The sequence below is a fragment of the Chanodichthys erythropterus genome, chromosome 10, assembly GCF_024489055.1.
Source record: "Chanodichthys erythropterus isolate Z2021 chromosome 10, ASM2448905v1, whole genome shotgun sequence".
NCBI lineage: Eukaryota > Metazoa > Chordata > Actinopteri > Cypriniformes > Xenocyprididae > Chanodichthys > Chanodichthys erythropterus.
Genome location: NC_090230.1, coordinates 12,465,001 through 12,485,864, shown reverse-complemented (window position 1 = coordinate 12,485,864; position 20,864 = coordinate 12,465,001). Strand labels below are relative to the sequence as shown.

The 20,864-nt window shown below is 36.7% G+C and overlaps 1 protein-coding gene across 12 annotated transcripts in view; it reads left to right on the top strand.

Moving 5' to 3' along the window:
• Positions 1 to 20,864, top strand: part of patj (PATJ crumbs cell polarity complex component) — a 128,723-nt gene that overhangs the window by 80,770 nt on the left and 27,089 nt on the right. For all 12 annotated transcript variants that reach the window (XM_067396064.1, XM_067396060.1, XM_067396063.1 and 9 more), the window contains 2 exons: positions 15,777 to 15,973; positions 19,521 to 19,612. In XM_067396064.1, the coding sequence (XP_067252165.1) occupies positions 15,777 to 15,973; positions 19,521 to 19,612 (289 nt within the window). The remainder of the gene's footprint in view (positions 1 to 15,776; positions 15,974 to 19,520; positions 19,613 to 20,864) is intronic.

Sequence of the window (20,864 nt, the reverse complement as noted above, 5' to 3'; positions counted from 1 at the left end):
ACTGCTGATATGAACACTGCAGTGACAGTGTGTCTCAGCAGGTAACGGATAGACATTGACCAGTACAATGTGTGTGTGAACAAATGAGGCTGCAGAAAGAACAACAGACACTGCAGTGCTGGTGTGCGCACACACACATGCTGCAAGCTTTGACAGATGAAAATGCTCCATTTATGAAAGTGCTTTCTAGGAGTGTGTGGCACTGCAGGCACAGTGCAGAGATTTCACACACATCAAGAATTGCTGTATAGACAGAAAGGGCTTTAACCACAACCAGCCACCTGAGGAACTAGACTTTCTCTCTTTCCGTCTCGCTTTTTCCATCTGCTTTGCACAGCTCTTTTTCCTTTTATCAGTTACCCATCCTCCACTCATTTCCATATATCTTTGTTTTTGTCCTCTTTGGTCACAGTAAAAAGGATAGTTGGAGAGAGAGAATTTTTTATATATATTTTTATATATTTATTTTTTATATAGATAAAGTTTAAAGAAAAATGCTCACAAAATTTGTTGACTCACCATGAGCTGGTAAAATGCTTAAATATATTTTTCATTCTCTTTGTGAGAAATCTAGAAATCTCAGCATCAAGCATTACAGGCTTGAGAGAGAGAGCAGCTTATTTTTACTGCAGAAAAGTGCAAGGTTACACTGCGTGAGAACTGCAGTAACCAACTCTGCAGAAATAGTTTTTCTCTTTTATCACCCAAGACTAGATTTATTAAAATCTGCACAAGTTTTGACATTTTGTTTTTTAATGTGTGTTGTTTCAGCAACATGTTTTAGCAGTGTCTGGTAGCTGAGTCAATCACAAGCTTTCTTTACTTCTATTAGGTATTTAAAACGTACTTATGTGTAATTTATTTGTAAGTAGCTTACAAATCAATTCATTTTAATCTTTAATATTATAATGATGTACCAGCTGTGCTGTGTTACAGCATTAGTTGAGAGATATTTTTTCTTTGAGGAAATTTGCCATGTACTGTACTTGATAGGCCTGAATTAATTTATATTGAATCTAAGGTAATCAAATCAATTTTTTTTTCTTGTCAGAGTGCACCAGAATGTTTCATTTACGTGTTAATTCTCCCAGACCCTCCTACAACTATTTTAACATGTCACCTTTTTCATCTCTTTTGAGTGTGCAGGTATGATTATTTAAAGGTGCCCTAGAACGCTTTTTCACAAGATGTAATATAAGTCTAAGGTGTCCCCTGAATGTGTCTGTGAAGTTTCAGCTTAAAATACCCCATAGATTTTTTTTTTTTTTATTCAGTTTTATAACTGCCTATTTTGGGGCATAATTCTAAATGCGCCGAGTCAGCGCGCGTCCCCTTTAAATTCTCGTGCTCCCCGCCCCCAAGCTTGCGACTCTATAATACATTGCATAAACAAAGTTCACACAGCTAATATAATCATCATAATGGATCTTTGCAAAGTGTTCATCATACAGCATATCAGATCATGTAAGTGTGGTATTTATTTGGATGTTTACATTTGATTCTGAATGAGTTTGATAGTGCTGCGTGGCTAACGGGCTAACATTACACACTGCTGGAGAGATTTATAAAGAATGAAGTTGTGTTTATGAATTATATAGACTGCAAGTGTTTAATAATGAAAAAATGACGGCTCTTGTCTCCGTGAATACATTAAAAAACAATGATAACTTTAACCACATTTAACAGTACATTAGCAACATGCTAACAAAACATTTAGAAATACAGTTTACAAATATCACTAAAAATATCATGATATCATGGACCATGTCAGTTATTATTGGTCCATCTGACATTTTTCACTATTGTTCTTGCTTGCTTACCTAGTCTGATGATTCAGCTGTGCACAGATCCAGACATTAATACTGGCTTGAATGCCTTGGACATGGGCTGGCATATGCAAATATTGGGGGCGTACATATTAATGAGCCCGACTGTTACGTAACAGTCGGTGTTATGTTGAGATTCGCCTGTTCTTCTGAGGTCTTTTAAACAAATGAGATTTATATAAGAAGGAAACAATGGTGTTTGTGGCTCACTGTATGTCATTTCCATGTACAGAACTCTTAATTATTTATCTATGCCAAGGTAAATTAAATTTTCAATTCTAGATTTGAAAACATTGTATACATTTTAACCAGTTACAAACTTTCTTAATCTATATCAATTACTTAAAGATGTGTATCGTTTCTGCGGCGCAAGCCTCACCAACTGTTTTCAAACAATTTTCCATGTCTTATTGGTCTGAAAGACAAATAGCCCTGCCCTGAACTCACTCTATTGGTTGAACCTTTTTTGCTATGCCAGGCTGATCAGAATTCTCAAACAAACAGAGCAATGATTTGACAAACAGAACTGTGTTTACACTTTCAGGTGTGTCAAACTACACATTGTTTACTTACAGTTGTCTCTGCATATAAAGTATTTAACATACAAAAATGTACACACATTACACATAACCAATCATAGTCAATCACGCTTCCAAGACAACATGTTAAATATTTTCATAGATGTGTTCGTGAGCATGTTTGTGTGCACCTCATACACATCTGCGGCATGTCCCCTCACTCAGGGGTGGCCTATCAGATTATCCCACCTCCCTCCAGCAGAATTCAATCTAAGAGACAAATATTGAATTATCCCAAGCTGCACCTGCACGTCCCTCTTGATTTTAACCTTCCCCACATATGCCACTGCCTTATCAACATCAAAGACCGATTTTTACCTGTTTACCAGACCCATTTGGCTCTCAGTTTGAATAATTAAAGGTGATTTATTATTATTTTTAAGCCTAAGATGTTTGTAGTATTAGACTTCAAAGGCAATGCAGCCCCTTCATTTGCATTGCGCTGTTTAATTACCTTGACGTGGCCTGGTCATTCATCTCTGTCCATTCATATCGCAGCCTTGATGGAGCCGAATGAAAAACCTTTGAGGACAGTCCCTTCCCATAGACCTAATTGTATTGATGCACAATATTCAACAAGCAAGTTTAGCTCTTAACATGTTGTTTTGGGATCAGGAGAACCTTTTATTGTACGTAAGAGGTTGTTTGAGTGCTTAGTACAGGCCATTTTAAAAACACAGGCTAAGGTTTACACACTTGTGTGCCAGCAAAGGCATTATTTAAAAAAAAAAAATAGACATTTCTAGATGTTTATCTACTATTCAAGTACAAGTGTAACTATGTTGAGATCAATATATCTAGCCTTACTGTGATATAAAATGACTCAATTTGCCCACCCATAGTGTGCGCAGGTGTTGTTGCTCAGTGTATTTGGCTGGGTAAATTGCAGAGACACTTCTTTTGAAGGGAGTTTTGGTGTATCTAAAAATAATACTATAAATAGGTGTATGTTTGTACAATGGAAAGAGAGACAGAAGGGGAGGAAGCGCTCCGAGCAAGGGGACATGTCAGAGACTATCATCATACAGTCAAGCTCTAGAGGGGTGTGAGATATTGCATTGTTCTTCATGTAACAGATACTTTTGTTTTTATTTTATTTTTTGTAATGTGACCTGTGTGGTGGAGGCATGTCGCAGTTAAGATATATGGAGATGGTGTTCTTCTGCTCATAAGCTTTTCAGCTTTGCTAAATGACATGCTTGACCAAGAAGAACATAAAAGGCTGACTTGAATATGCTTAAATTTATAACGATATACCTGTGGAGTTGTGGAAGAACGTTTTATGAAGGGATGTGACCAAACTGGAACTTTTTGGATCAGCAGTACATCTGGTGCAAAAAAGGCAAAGCTTATGAGTAAAAGAACACCATCTCCTTGGTCAAACATGGAGGGTGTACGGACCTTAGGTCATTTATTAGCTCAATTTAATTGTTACAGGGAATAAGAATTGAATCAACTGTAAATGATTCACTGTGAATGATTCAGAATTAATATTTAACACTTCATCAGTTATTCGTCCAGCGAACATTGAGGTTAGAGTATTTTACCAATTCTGGATAAAATATTATTCTGTGACCAACAGTAACAATATTTTATTATGATTATTATTCTTATTATTGTAATTATTATATTATTATAAGCAAGAGGTAACTTGATCTTTTAAGTTTAAGGCAGTAATTTGACACACAGCACAAGAAACTCGTATATGTGAAAATCAAAACAAGATTTATTGACTACTTCTAATGATTACAGGAAACTAAGGCTAAACACACACACACATACATACATGCACACACATTCGCGGAGTTGATATGAGTTATGAAAAGTCCCAAGTTCAGTGCTAACTTAACTCATAACCTGAGGAAAATCACAAAAGCAGAGCTTTGGCTTGATTCTTTAGGTTTAAAGGAGTTTCACCAGTTTCCAGCAAGAGAGAGAAGTTTGCTTGTACCTGCGTTTGCTCTGACAGCTGAGGTAGTCGGGTTGTTCCGTGACTCGTGTAAAGCGGAATCCCGTTCTGGATTGGCTGTCTTTCAGGTGACGTCTTCTCGGGAAAGCCCTGTGGGTTGCGCGGAAGCTTTGAAGGATGTTGCTGGCTGGTGCAACTGTTCTGAGCGTCTGGCTTGAGCGGCTCTCATCTTGGGAGACTTTGGTCAGATATTTCACGGAGTGTTTTGGAGTCTGGATGTGACGGATGTTGAATGATCAGCGGCGTGGCTCGTGGATGACGTCGGCGACTGTTAGATGGAAAATCAGCCCCGATAAAGGATCTTCTCAACTTCTTCTTTCAAGCATGACCCAAGCGACTTTTCAGCCGTGGTCAAAGTAGCGGTGCTTCGGCTACTGGGTTTCAACGACTGTGCTTCAGTCTGACTTCTGACCGATTTCGAGCCGATTTCTGACCGATTTCTGACAACTAGCTATTGGGAAAGCATAGTTTTAAAGGAGCAATTTGGCTCCATCCTTCAGATGCGATCCTCCAATGAGACGTTGCTACGGAGATTAGACACGCCTCGTCTCTTGTCTATTGATCACATCGCGTGATATCTGCAGAACATTCTCCTGTTTTATTAGCAACTTTATAAAGTTTCTTAATATTTTCCTGATACTGAATTACAATGTTTCATTCACACAGAATTACAGAGAATTATAAACTCTGTATTTAGAGCTCAAACATGACACACTTCTTACACGCATATTACTAGACTGACCTAATTAAAACAATGATTATAAGAGAAAGAAGATGCATACAAGAATACAAACATATAATGCATTGAATCCAACATGTTAGTAATCACATCATAGCAAGTGTTATTCTGGATATAGTTAATACTTTAAGTAATCGACAATTGTCCCTTTTGAGATTCAAGATTGAGTCCTTGTCTTTGCTGCCACTTTTGATTGATTTAATGCATCCTTGCTGAATAAAAGTATTCATTTCTTTAATTTCTTTTCAAAAAAATAAAAATAAAAATAAACTTTTGAACGGTAGTGTATAATGCTAAAGAAGCTTTGTATTTCAGATAAATGCTGTTCTTTTGAACTTTCTACTCAAGGAATCCTGAAAAAAAAGTACACAACTGTTTTCAACATTGAAAATAATCATAAATGTTTATTGAGCAGCAGATCAGCATATTAGAATGATTTCTGAAGGATCATGTGACACTGAAGACTGGAGTAACGATGCTGAAAATTCAGCTTTGACATCACAGGAATAAATTACTTTGTCAAATATATTTAAATAGTACACAGTTATTTTAAATTGTAATAATATTTCACAATATTACTGTTTTTTACTGTATTTTTAATTAAATAAATGTAGCCTTGGTGAGCAGACGAAACTTACACACACATATATATATATATATATATATATATATATATATATATATATATATATATATATATATATATATATACAACACATAAATATATATATATATATATATATATATATATATATATATATATATATATATATATATATATATATATATATATATATATATATATATATATATATATATATATATATATATATATACACACACACATATATATATATACACACACACATATATATATATACACACACACATATATATATATACACACACACATATATATATATATATATACACACACACACATATATATATATATATATATATATATATATATATATATATATATATATATACACACACACATATATATATATATATATACACACACACATATATATATATATATATATATGTGTGTGTGTGTCATTATATATGTGTGTGTGTGTATATGTGCATGCTAAAATATTAAAATGTGAAAAAGTATTTACTGTATTTAGTATTTACTTTAAATATTTACATTTATATCATATATAATTTTACATTATAAAATCATATATAAAAATATAAATAATACAAATTATTTATTTTAAAAATTACATTTAATTTTAGAAAGAAGTTGTCTTTGTAATATCACAACTAATATTATTCTCTCACAATTTTATGTTTTTAAATATTTTTATATTTTAAGGAGTCATCATGTTTGGTGTCAAAAAGTTTGAAACTGCCTGCGCCTTCCCTGATGTATGATTGAACATGATCATCAAATATTTCCCAGCCCCTCATCCCTGTTTTACCCTTCCTACAGTGCAGCTCATCAGCCTCAATCCTCAGCACTCTCTAATTAAACTAGCAGCAGCTGGTCCACCTCCAGATGTGTCTGGTTTCACTTCACACGTCTTTACCTATCGTAACAATAACGTGCCAGTCAAGGGGAGCTTAAAAGTTTTCACTTGTCAATCAAAAACATACCTCTGAACGTCCTTGAAGGGTTTCGTCCACCCACGGAATTCATAAGCGAGTAAACAGCGCTCTGAGGTTTGCAGCTCATCAATGGCCCTTTGAGAGAGATGAGAGTTAACAACTGGTATGATCTGTGCAGATGCAGCCACGCAGTATATAGCCTTGGTTTGAACAAGCAGATTGATTTGAAGGCATCAGCCATGACAGAGGGAGGTAAGGAGTGCTGTGATCTCCTGAGGCCTTGATGAAAGTCTAGCCATGGACAGATGTGAAGGTAGAACGTGTAGATACAGCAGTGTGCTGTCCTGGTATCACACCACTGCAGAGAGAAATAGTTTAATGTAGTTAGTCTCAGTCATGGGGTGAAGCGAAGATGTTCTCCATTTAGACTAAACTCCTTATGGTATTGGTTATTGACAAAAAAACTACATACAAGCAAAGCAGTGGTTCCCTAACTTTTCAGTACGCAAACCCTAATATTTGACAGATTGATATTATTTTGTGTTCATATATATATATAAAATTAGGGCTGGGCGATATATCGAATTTTGTCACGTGCATTTCAGCAGTAAAGCTGGTTCCCTGATTACCACTAAATCGCCATCACCTGCTTTCAAATAGAGCGGCATTTAATAGACAGAGCCGTAGTTAACTGACAAGCCACGCAATATCGCGTTCAATATCGACGGCGATTCATATCGATATTGAACGAGATATATATATATATATTATATATATATATATATATATATATATATATATATATATATATATATATATATATATTTCATACAGTATATACTTTTTCAACTCAGCTCGTGTGAACGACCAGACAAACAGACAAAACATGGGGAGTTTCATGACACTTTAAAGTTCCTCTTTAAAAACACTAATTTATTACCATTGTTCAATTTTATCTTAAGCAAATATCTAAATGAATATCTATTTATCATACTGTACATGATGTTGTAATTGATAAATTCTTGTTACATTTAAAAGATGATTTTAGTTTTTAGTGTTATATTTTTAATTCAGAATATCTAATTCTGAAACGGTTTATCGGTTATTGACTGTATTGTGATATCAACTGTTAATATACTTTCTCAATGCACTTTTGTGTGTGTGTCACTTATAAATGTCTTTTCTTCCTTTATTTTTTTTAAACCATTTAAAAAATTTGGAATTACCTCTTATTGCAAGTCCCTTTGGATAAAAGCATCTGCCAAATAAATAATTTAGATGAATAAATTAAGGTTGGGAGCCAATGATAATGAGAATGAACACACACAATACAGGTGCCACAGTAAATAAAAAAATCACATTTTAGTGTCATGAAGGGATTTCTCACCAGAGGAACCTTTTCATAGTTCCTAGAACTATTGGCTGAAGTACCCAGATTTTGCCATGTTTACACCGCAGGAACTAGGAACAATTTTAGTTTCAGGAACTCCTTTTGGGGGAACAACACTGTAAAAAAAAAAATAAATAAATAAAAATTAAAAAAATCCCCATAAAATTTACGGTAAAAAAAAATGGCAGCTGTGGTTGCCAGAACTTTACCGTAAAAAATACGGTAGCAACGTTTTAGGTTTTACGGACAGCACTTAGTTTAATGTCTATTTTATAGTTCAAAACCATATAATTTAAGGGTTTATATTGTAATAATTATGGTTCATAACTGTTTATTTTACACACTGTAAAAAAAAAATCTGTTAAATGTACAGTAAAAAAAAAAAACGCATATCATTAACTGATATAATGTTAATTTACCAACCTATTAAAGTACTAATATCGGTTTTGTAGCTTTGTAATGCACTGTCTACCACAAATAACACAGTGGTGATGAGTCAAATGATGAATCAAAGTTAATCACAAGCAGCATTTCCAAAATTCATTTAACAACATTAGATGCAACATAAATCCCTAATGTACATAAGTGATTTAGAAAAAAACTAAGAAAAAGTAAGAAGCGGTTATTTCAATGAAAATACATTGTGTCACACAGGGAATTGTGGGAATGTCAATTTCCAAGTTTTTCACTGTAAATTATACAATTGACTTGTGATTTTTCACTTCCAAAAATTGTAAATTTAATGGTAATTTACTGTAAAGTTTCATTAAATCTATTAGTTATTCACCGTATATAGTACGGAAACTTTCTGTAATCCAATTAACTGTTTTTCACCGTAGCATTTTTACAGTCTTTTACCGTTAAAATCACAATAATTTTTTACAGTATAGGGTCTAAACCAGCACTATAGGAACTATCAGTGGCGTGAGTGTACGCTGATTGGTCAAACGCATGCCAAACACCGGCACCTGGCATTTTTAAAAAGCAGTGTAAACATATTTACTTAACGAACATGGAAAACGGCGATAACTGCATTTACCTGTTGTGTTCTTTTCTCCGCCTCAATATGTAATACTGAAAGTTGTCATAGGAGATTTCGTCTCTTAGCCCCACTTTTTGCTCTTTCAGTCATATAAATTATGCGTTTACATTCCATCTCCATTATCACGAAACCCACGACACACAACAAACACAGCTCTGATCATGGCGTCTTCCATCCACTGTTTTTTAGTGTTTGTAAATGTTGCGCTTAAACACGACATTCAGAGTCCCTATTCCCGGTGCGAATGCAACCAGGAACATGGCCCAGGGGAGAAATTAGTTTCCGGGGAACTATCCTAGTGATTAGTTCCCATAACAGAGTTCCTGGAATTATTTGGTGCGAAAGCCCCTATAGTTGGGGTCCATGCCATAAAAAGGGTCCTTTTTTGAACAAATAGCACCATATGGAGCAACTGTGCTATTGAATTTCTGTGTGCTGTATTTGTGTAGTGGAGTAAAACTGTTGAATAAGGCCATGTGCCCTTCTCATTATTGTAGTTTATGCACACCTTCTGGCACGCAAAGTCCTTGAGCTTATGCCAATATATCTCTGGCACGACTTCTCCCTCGGTGAAGATGGAGGGTGACCTGTAGTGAGGGTCTGGACAATGATAAAGGGCCAGTATTAGCAAAACGCACTCTGTTTTCCCTCTCTTTCTCTGAATGATGCGCTGATGGGTCACCAGATGTCAATCTGAGCACCTGGTCATACATAGTTCATGTCTACTGATTGCCTGAAACTGTGTATTTATATAGTTATTCATTGTATGTATATACATATGTAAATATTTATATATTTGTATATTGTATTATTATTTTTATAATTAATAATTATATAAATAATTAATATACATACATACATACATACATACATACATACATACATACATACATGCATACATGCATACATACATACATACATATACACTTATGAATAGCTGTCAATGAAGTTATATATAGTATATTATATATAGTTTCCAGCATATAAGTGTAGTTACAGCTCCAAAACCTGGCAAACCTTGTACCTTTGGCCTCCACAAGTCATTTCTGCTTGCTTATTGGCTGTCTGACCTCTAATAACTAGGCAGTGCTATACGCGTGAGCTGCTGCTGGATTCATAATATGATCAAGGATGGATTCGCTGCACACCTCTCAATCAGGATAAAAGTCTTGAATGTGACCTTGTCTTTCAGATGAGACATTAAACAGAGGTCCTGACTCTCTCTGTGGTCATTAAAAATCCCAGGATGTCCTTTGAAAAGAGTAGGGGTGTAACCCCAACAACCTGGCCATGTTTGCCCATTGGCCTCTGTCCATCATCATGGCCTCCTAATTATCCCCAAATATATATAATGATTGGCTTCATCACTCTGTCTGGTCTTCACCAATAAGCTGGTGTGTTGGTGTTGGTGGCACAATATGGTTGCCCTCGCATCATCCATGATTTGAGTGCAGAGAAAATCGCTATATAAATTTAATGAATTATTATTATTATTATTCATGATTCTTGGGTAGATTGTCTCTCATTCCTCTAATAGATGGTGTAGCTGCTTTAAGGTCATTCAAATGTTAGTACAGTATTTGCTATCATGTTAATAGTTTTGCTGTCATTTGTCCTTGTACAACCTCCCTATCTTTCACGGTAGTCATTTCTCATTGCGGTCTTGAATAACCCAGCATCGATCTTTCATGTCTTCATGCTGACGCAGCTGATCTGAACTCAGCCCTTGTTTGTTGGGCATTATAAGCCTCTTACTTGAGTGTCAATGATCAGCTGAGTGAACTGAAGCAACCTGGATGGGTCAATAAAATGACAGGATTTATCCTAATGCATAATGTATTTTCTTGAATTATCATGCAGTCTAGGGTGCCAATGACAGCCTGACTCCTGACATCCTTGATGCTAAGCTTGTGACTTTTAAAATCGACTGGTCTGATTTGTAAAGTGCTTACATTACGATAATTTTTGCTTTTTATGTGCATATGTACATTGAGGTGTCCACCACACTCCATGAAAATATCAGGAAAATGATATGACTAAACTAATGATTGATGATCTAATAATTACTGATCCACTGACCTACAAAAATCCCTGGTGCCAAATGTTGGAATTAAGTTATTAAATATTAAGTCACAAGTTCACTTGAATTGGTCGGCAAGAATGATTGTTCCTTTAGATCAGTATAATGAGAACTTTTATGTTGCTAATGAGTATATTAGTGTGCTATTGACCTGCTCTTCAGATCAATCCATCACATTTGACAGAATGTGTTCATGAAAACAGTAAAAGATTATATTACATTATTTGTGCATAAAACAAATATTTATCAAGATATTATTAAAATGATTAAGTTATTTATTAACATTCAACATGTTAGAAGCAGGAAAAATGGGCAAGCGTGAGGATTTGAGCGAATTTGACATGGGCCAAATTGTTATGGCTAGACGACTGGGTCAGACGAGCAATGGAAGAAGGTGGCCTGGTCTGATGAATCAAGTTTTCTTTTACATCACATGGATGGCCGGGTACCTGTGCGTCGGTTACCTGGGGAACACATGGCACCAGGATGCACTATGGGAAGAAGGCAAGTGTGATGCTTTGGGCAATGTTCTGCTGGGAAAACTTGGGTCCTGCCATCTATGTGGATGTTACTTTGACACGTACCACCTACCTAAGCATTGTTGCAGACCATGTACACCCTTTCATGGAAATGGTATTCCCTGGTGGCCGCGGCCTCTTTCAGCAGGATAATGTGCCCTGCCACAAAGCAAAAATTGTTCAGGAATGGTTTGAGGAGCACAACAAAGAGTTTGAGGTGTTAACTTGGCCTCCAAATTCCCCAGATCTCAATCAAGTCGAGCATCGGTGGGATGTGCGGAACAAACAAAAAAAAAGTCCAAACCATGGAGGCACCACCTCGCAACTTAAAAGCCTGTTAAATGCAGAATTACAGTAGGTCTGCTTACTGTCTTTAACAGTTTAAATTTTCACTAAAAATACATTTCCCTTTGGAGAAAATGAAATACTATGAAAACATTTTTAGTTATGACTTTTTTTCACTTGATTTATTCTAGTTAGTTTTGTAACAAATACAATGTGATTTTCGATTATCGAGATCTGGCAGCAGCAGCACATTTTTCCGTTTGGCCGAGCGAATCACGGACAGCTTTCCCTGCACATGAAATCTCCCATATGCCAGCAAACCTATGAGATTGCTCAACTATGATGACGATACATAACAACAGTGCTTAGGCAGCAAAGCTGTTGTAAGATCAGCATACCCAAAAACTGGCAGATTTAAAGAAAATGACTGTCATTTGGCAAATAAATAAGTTAAATATGTATTACCAACATTTTATCATGTGGACACCTCAAACAAGGGAATTTATAGTAATTTAGTGTTTGTTAATTAGCGAGTTAATGGTTTGGGTATATGCAGAGCATTCGCAGCTTATATGGACCGCACACCCCGGTGTGTGTGTGCGTGTGTGTGTATATATATAAAATAGAGAGAGAGAGAGAGAGAGAGAGAGAGAGAGAGAGAGAGAGAGAGAGATTTATTCGTAAGCTACACTGTATTGCCAATAGTATCGGGACAATACATTGAATCATTGAATTCAGTTGTTCCAATCACTTCCATGGCCACAGGTGTATAAAATCAAGCACCTAGGCATGCAGACTGCTTCTACAAACATTTGTGAAAGAATGGGTTGTTCAGTGAATTCAAGCATAGTACCGTGATAGGTTGCCACCTGTGCAATAATCCATTCGTGAAATTTCCTCACTACTAAATATTCCTAGGTCAACTGTTAGTGGTATCATAACAAAGTGGAAGCAATTTGGAACAACAGCAACTCAGCCACAAAGTGGTAGACCACGTAAAATCACAGAGCGGGGTCAGCGCATACTGAGGCACACAGTGTGCAGAAGTAGCCAACTTTCTGCAAACTCAATAGCTACAGACCCCGAAACTTCATGTGGCCTTCAGATTAGCTCAAGAACAGTGTGTAGAGAGCTTCATGGAATGGGTTTCCATGGCCGAGCAGCTGCATCCAAGCCTAACATCACCAAGTGCAATGCAAAGCGTCGGATGCAGTGGTGTGAAGCACTGAACTCTAGAGCAGTGGAGACGTGTTCTCTGGAGTGACGAATGACGCTTCTCTGTATGGCAATCCCATGGACAAGTCTGGGTTTGGCGGTTGTCAGAAGAACGGTACTTGCCTGACTGCATTGTGCCAAGTGTAAAGTTTGGTGGAGGGGGGTTATGGTGTGGGGTTGTTTTTCAGGGGTTGGGCTTGGCTAATTCCAGTGATAATTCCAATATATTTTGGACAAATTTGTGGGAACAGTTTGGGGATGGCCCCTTCCTGTTCCAACATGACTGCGCACCAGTGCACAAAGCAAGTCATGGATGAGCGAGTTTGGTGTGGAAGAATTTGACTGGCCTGCACAGAGTCCTGACTTCAACCCGATAGAACACCTTTGGGATGAATTAGAGCGGAGACTGCGAGCCAGGCCTTCTCGCCAACATCACTGCCTGACCTCACAAATGCACTTCTAGAAGAATGGTCAAAAATTCCCATAAACACACTCCTAAACCTTGTGGAAAGCCTTCCCAGAAAAGTTGAAGCTGTTATAGCTGCAAAGGGTGGGCCAACTCCATATTAAACCCTACGGATTAAGATGTCATTAAAGTTCATGTGCATGTAAAAGCAGGCATCCCAAAACTTCTGGCAATAAAATGTATGTATTCACCATTTCTCAATTTCCCAACCCTTTGTCTGAACCCCTTAGATTTTAAAGCAAGTAACATGCTTTGTGCGAGCGTAAATGTATTCTTAATTGCCTCTGGATGCATCAACGAGAAACATTTTTTCAGAGCCCCAATGCATAAACCAACAACAATAAACCCTCTAACACTTTTCCTGTTTTGCAGACGAGGCATAAAATCACCTTTTAATGGACTATAGCAGTTATCAGACAGAGACAGCCCCTGTCTATTTTGACCTCCCCTATGTCTGTCACTTTATCTCTCCTCACTTTCGTCACACAGGAGGTGTGACACTCTCACTTCATCCATTTGCCAAAGTTTTATGTCACTGCTACTGTGCTAAAGCTTTTAATTAGGCCTCTCACATGATCACGGTGCTCTCATAATGCACTCCCAAAGAGCTGCACCGCAGTATAACGGAAACAGGGATGAGCTTTCATAGTGCGAAAGGTCACGGATATACACAATGACATCCCCTCACGTACAGTACATGCGACAAGCTGTGGTTTTTAATCAGAATGGCTGCCAAAGTTTGCCGTGCTGCTTTAAAGAGCCACGGTAAGTATCGCGTGGGAGTATTGAAGCTTGAAAACAGACTTTAAAGTGTAGGAAAAAGATGTTAAATGTACGAAACATCTTCACTGACCATCTGCCAATGTCCTCATTTTGTTGAAGTATCTAAAACCAGCCAACAAATTGACAAGTTTTCTTTGATTCCATATTGCAAAGTTTCCTCACGGTTTCTCATCAGTGAAGTCCTAACTGAAGTCCTCTGTGGTTTAAAAGTGCCAGCCGAATCATCTCCATCTGAAGTGTTTTGTTTCTGTATGCCCACCAGCAGCACCTACTGTACACTGAATTTTGATAGCATGAAAACTGAAGAACCCTCAAAAAATCTCTCCATCCATTGAAGTCTTTTGAGATTCATGAGAAGCAGCTGGCTTGGAAGATTATCAGATGTTCCCGGTGCTCAAGAGTCCAGTCACTACTTTCCCTTGAAGTCCCGGCTTAGCCGCCATTTCCATAACAGTCAAATAATACAGACTTTTAAGAGATGCGAGACGGCTAAAAGCAAAGTGAGACTTTCACTTTGTCTCTTTTGCATGTAGTGCCGCAGGATGAACGAGACCTAGTTTTGATGGAAGATTGTGTTAGGTCAGCCAAGGGGCCGTTTTATCCAGATTAATATGCTGTAGTTAAATGCTCGTGGCAGTTAAATGCTGCAGGTTTATTCTGTTTCACTGTTTCACCTGAACATGAATCGATTACATGAGCTCTGTAAGTCTAGATGTAATATAACCTGAGCCTTGAGCTGTAAAAGATTCATTTCTGTTCTCCAGTCAACCTGGAAAATCTCTAGCGCCCGAAACGCATCAATGTATCGTTTTTCATTCTTGTCAGAGAAAATTAAAATGAGTCTACTCGACCTCAGCAATTGAAAGGGCTCTTGAAATTCCCATTGGCGGATGCTCGTTTTTGACTTGTTGATTGTTTAGAAGAAATAGAGATGTGGCGGGGTTCAAAATGACCCCATTTTGGGCACCACAGCATGCATTATTTGCGATCAAGAGGAAGCAGTAAATTCACTGTAGGTTAGAATAAATAGATTTAGATTGACGTTAAATTAAAAAGCACTGCATATTGTGACACAAAGTGTAATTGCACGCCACACTAGTCTGAGTTCCCGCATGAGATACAGAGGATGTTCTTGAAATGAAAAATGGCTTGCTCTTCGAGCCTTAGGAGTTTTCAGATTACATGTCAATACTGTTTACTATACTCTGCCTGATATATAGACGCTCATGTAAACAATACCTTTATCTTTGTCCTCTAGGAAAGTAATTGCTTTTTTCCCAGTTCTATTCCCTATCTGATGTGTCCTTTCTCCATGTTTGCTTCAGAGGTGATCAGGCAGAGGTATGCAGACCTGCCAGGAGAGCTGCTGATCGTGGAACTGGAGAAAGATCGGAATGGCTTGGGCCTCAGCCTGGCCGGGAACAGGGATCGCTCCTGTATGAGCATCTTTGTGGTGGGGATCACCACCGGAGGGCCGGCCAACCGCGACGGACGCATCAAAGTGGGCGACGAACTGTTGGAGGTGAAACGCACATTTACACAGTCAAGTTTTTGTAGTGGTGGGTGTTGAATTGCTAAGGTGGAGCTTAGCAATTAGCTTTCCAACAAACTTCTGAATGGTATTTCTTTATCAAAGCAGAACACATATTAAATTATTTGTTCATTAGTAGTCATTATAATTGATATTAATTGGTATTAATGAGTAGCCAATAATAATAAAAAGTATTATTATATATACAGTACTTTGCAAAAGTCTTAGGGCACTACCAGTTTTTCTGTTTTATAAATGTTTTAATGACCTTCTATATGTATTTTTCTGTCTCTTTATTAAGTAAATAAATAAATAATTAGCGTGATATTTAACGTGACCACCTGGACTTCTTCCAGTTTCTCAAAGAAGAAACTCTGAGAAACTTCTCATCAGATTTTGAAAGTTTTCTTGGCCTTCCAGTCATTTTTCATTCCATTTAGGTTTAAGAGAGCCGGTTCCTGCTATTGCTCTCGGAGGGGAGGTCACTAAATACTGTTTACTTTTTTTCTGTTTAGTACTGCCACAAATTTCCTGTATTTTCAAGTTATATTCTAATAAAGAGACAGAGAAATAATTATATATGGTCATTATACCATTGCTAAAACAACATCTAATGGTAATTCCTTAAATGTAAGGAATTGGAAGCAAGCGGAGTACGGCTGTTTCTAAAGCATTGCCATCTGCTGTTAAAAACTAAACTCCGAATCGATTCAAGAAAGAATTGTGATGTATTCGGAAAATCTCAGAATTGATCAAGAATCATTTCTCGATTCGCGATGCAGCGATTTTCTCAGCCATAATAAGGGATGAAACGATCGGAAAATTTGGGCTGATACAAATAACCGATAATTCTTCATATTTGAAAGACGATAACCGATAAATTGGCAGATAAATCTAAATTTATATAATTTTTGAGAGCCTGACTACAAAAACAAAAGTTTCACCATTCAAAGCCTTGTCCCTTTAGCATAAATCACACATATACAGTAACTCTCTTTGTGCGCGTGCTTCAGATCTGTCGGTCAGCAATAGTAAAATCGATATGTTTACATCAGCATGAGTTTGAAAATCACATTTCATTGAAGAATTCACTGTGAATATTCACAAAGTTGGAATGCTGTGCTTTACAACAATACCAAACTTGTGCTGAGGGAAGCACCAGTCGTCCAGAAGCGAGCAGAGAAAAACTGCATTTTTTCATGGACAAAGGAAAGGTACCCCTCTCAGAAAACCTTCAAATAAAGATAATTTTAGATGTTTAATTGCTATTTGGAGCATTGGGATCGCTAGATGAGGCCTTAACAAACTCATTTTTGTGAGATGCTCAATTTCAACCAAAAGTTAAATTTTTCACTTGTTTTGCCTGTAGCTCGAAATTAGCCTGTGGGCATTCCGACTCATTTTGCCAGCACGGGTCACGTATATTAAAACAAACTGTCCCTACCAATTTTTAAAACAAAGTGACTCTAACATATGGTGAGGTCCCAGTGATGATTTTGGGTCTGGGCCCAAGATTTAGAAGCTATCTATCCCTCTCTTTCATTTTTTTTTTTCTTTTTCTAGGTAAAAGCCTTTTCCTGTTGAGCTCCTTGTAATCCAAGGGGAAAATGGTGGTTTCCGTCAGTTTCATTCTCATTCTCATCTAATATTGAATGAAGCATGGGTCATCTGGGTCAATCTCATACAGGCAAAATCACTTTGAAACTTGAGAGACATGGTGGTCAGGCTCCCTGTTCTGGTTCTGGTTTCATCTGGTTCCTCTATCTCTTTCCCTATCAGTTTATACCTATACCTGTGCCTGAGCCATTAATGTGCAAACGAGAAGTGTAAGGTTTTGCCTCAGATGGCCGGATGAATTTCAAATGAAGCCACCTGCCCTCAGTTTCGCTATCTCTGTCTGCTCTTGCTTATCACTTTCTCTGCCTCCCTCTCTCTCCTGCTGGCTTTATCTTTCCAAGTGTTGCCTCAGCTCCTTCAAACCTCAGAATCTCACCACAAGACACATTTCATTGCAAAAGTTGAAACGGCAATGTACAATACTGATAACATCAGTTCACTTTTATGTTTATATACACACAATTTCACAATTTTAATGATTTTATTCATGAGTTTAAATTGGAAATGAATTGGCCACACCCCACAGGAAGTTGAATTTGGAATTTAAATGACAAGAAACATTTTTTCTTTTATTTAAAATGAAAAATATTAAAATAAATATTTTAATCCAATAGTTTTAACAAATTATGGCTGTTTATTTCCTGATATGAAGAATACATTTTATTTCTCAATTTATTGAACATTTAAAAAGCAAATCTACATTTTAATATTTAATCAATTTATTATATATAATATATAGAACATTTTGGAAAGTGTATTTTAAAATTAAAAATCTATTAATAAATTAATAAAAATTGAATCCATTTTTTTTTTTGCAGATGATTAATAATATCATCTAATATTTCTGGAAATAGCCCACATGTTTTGTGTATTATAATATTATTAAGGGTAATTCAACCTTAACAAGAGAAAATATTATTTAAAAACTACACTAATTGCAGGATTAGAATCCTGTTTGCTACTTCAAACTACATTCAATTTACTATCACTGAAATATATTTTATATTTTATTTCTATATTTTATATTATTATTTTTTTTTCAGTTAATGTTTATTTTATTTCAATCAACAAAAATGTGTTTTCATGGTTTTGGTTTTAGTTTAGTTTTAATATCTCTAATTCAGAAAGCCATTCGCAGTTCATTTCTGAATGAACTGCTGGTCCTCCGTATTGCGGCGTCCCACAATAAATTCTCCAATCGTTTCCTGTCCAGGTGGCATTTTGGTTTCCACATTCGTTTCCTCCTCGGAATTACCTATTGATTTAGCAATTTGGTCGACACGTACGAGTGCCGTATTTTGCTGTGGAATTTGAGGCTCAGAGCTGTTGCTCGCTGACCTTTGTCTAATATCTATCTCCATTAGACGTGAACGTGCTACGGCATTAGTCACGATCCACTAGTGCTTCAGCTAATGATTCTGTCACATGTGATTGGAGACACAAGTCAACCACTCTCAAATACGTGTTCACAAACTCAAGATGCAGTTAGTTGTAACCAGTTCACAATGTGTGCTGTCGAACTTACAGATCTTGCTAACGAAACTCTCATAAAAAAGTTCCATGGTATTACCACAGGTTTTTCGTAATGGGGTTCTATAGTAATACCATGATTTTCCTTGGAAGAAAAGGCATGTGAACCCTTTCATTTACCTAGGTTACTGCATATAAATTGGTCATGAAATGTGATAAAACTTACAAACATTGCTAAAGAAACTGTTGCTAAAGAAACCAAGTACCGTGGTATTACTACCATCACATACTTTTTCCTCCATTTCCTTTGAGGAAAATGGATGTGAACCTTTTCAATTTTACCTAGAATACTGTGTATAAATTGGTCATGAAATGATTACAATATAAACATAATTTTACTGTTTTCAATGACATCATGGCTTTGTTTTTTGTTTTTTTGTGCTTCCATCAGATAAACAACCAGGTGTTGTACGGCCGGAGCCACCAGAATGCGTCGGCCATAATAAAAAGCGCTGCATCAAAGGTCAAACTCGTCCTGGTCAGGTAAGAGACCCTCAGAGACAACCCTCATCCTGCTGTTTTTTCACACTACCATCTGTTCTTTTGTAAAAATGACTCTTATTTCAGCTTTGCTATAATATCATTAAAAATAATGAGATTATGAATTTATGTTTAGTTAATGTGTTAGTTTTTACCTCTGGAATATTGAAATGTATGATTATAATATGGTAATCAATGATTCATTTATTAACATCTAAATTTTATAACAAGCACAAAATGTAGTGCATTATTGTCAGTGTCTCGAACATGTTTGCAGATACTGACATTCTTTCCTCCTCACAATTACTCAAACCAAGCAATCCCACTCGCCAAAAGATTTATCTTCTGAAATCGACGAGTAGATTGCTTTTTTCTGACCAAACTCCTTGATCAGGCTGAAAACCCAAGGCACCGTGGATAATTAGGACCATAAAGCAGGCTTTTAAAGGAGGCAGTGGCAGTCTGTGTAGAATTGTAGCAATCTGACTCAGTGCCAGTATTTTGAATAAACTTTCACATCTGTAATGAACATGAGTGTTAATTCCATTTCTCTGTGTGGAAAGCTGTTGATGCAATTATGTCTGTGTATTGGCTGTTGACAAATAGCATGGACATGTTGGAGACAACACTTTTCACATTAAGATTTCAAGTTAAATTTATATGAATATATCTGGGAAAGTCAATATTTAAAGGGATAGTTCACCCAAAAATGAAAATTTGATGTTTATCTGCTTACCCCCAGCGCATCCAAGATGTTGGTGACTTTGTTTCTTCAGTAGAACACAAATGATGATTTTTAACTCCAACCGCTGCCGTCTGTCAGTCAAATAATAGCAGTGATTGGGAACTTCTATAAGAGTAAATAAAACTTGCATAGACAAGTCCAAATTAAACCCTGCAGCTCGTGACGACACATTGATGTTCTAAGACACGAAACGATCGGTTTGTGCGATAAACCGAACAGTATTTATATAATTTTTTTACCTCTAATACACCATTATGTCCAACTGCGTTCATCACTCGATTCGTTTGGTCTGATCGCGCTCTGACAGTGGCAGAGATGTCACGTGCATATACTTCAATGAGCGCGAGACATCACTGCCGCTGTCAGAGCGCGATCAGACATTACTAACGAGTGCTGCACGCGGTTGGACATAGTGGTGTATTAGAGGTAAAAATGATATAAATACTGTTTGGTTTATCGCACAAACCGATCGTTTCGTGTCTTAGGACATCAATGTGTCGTCACGAGCCG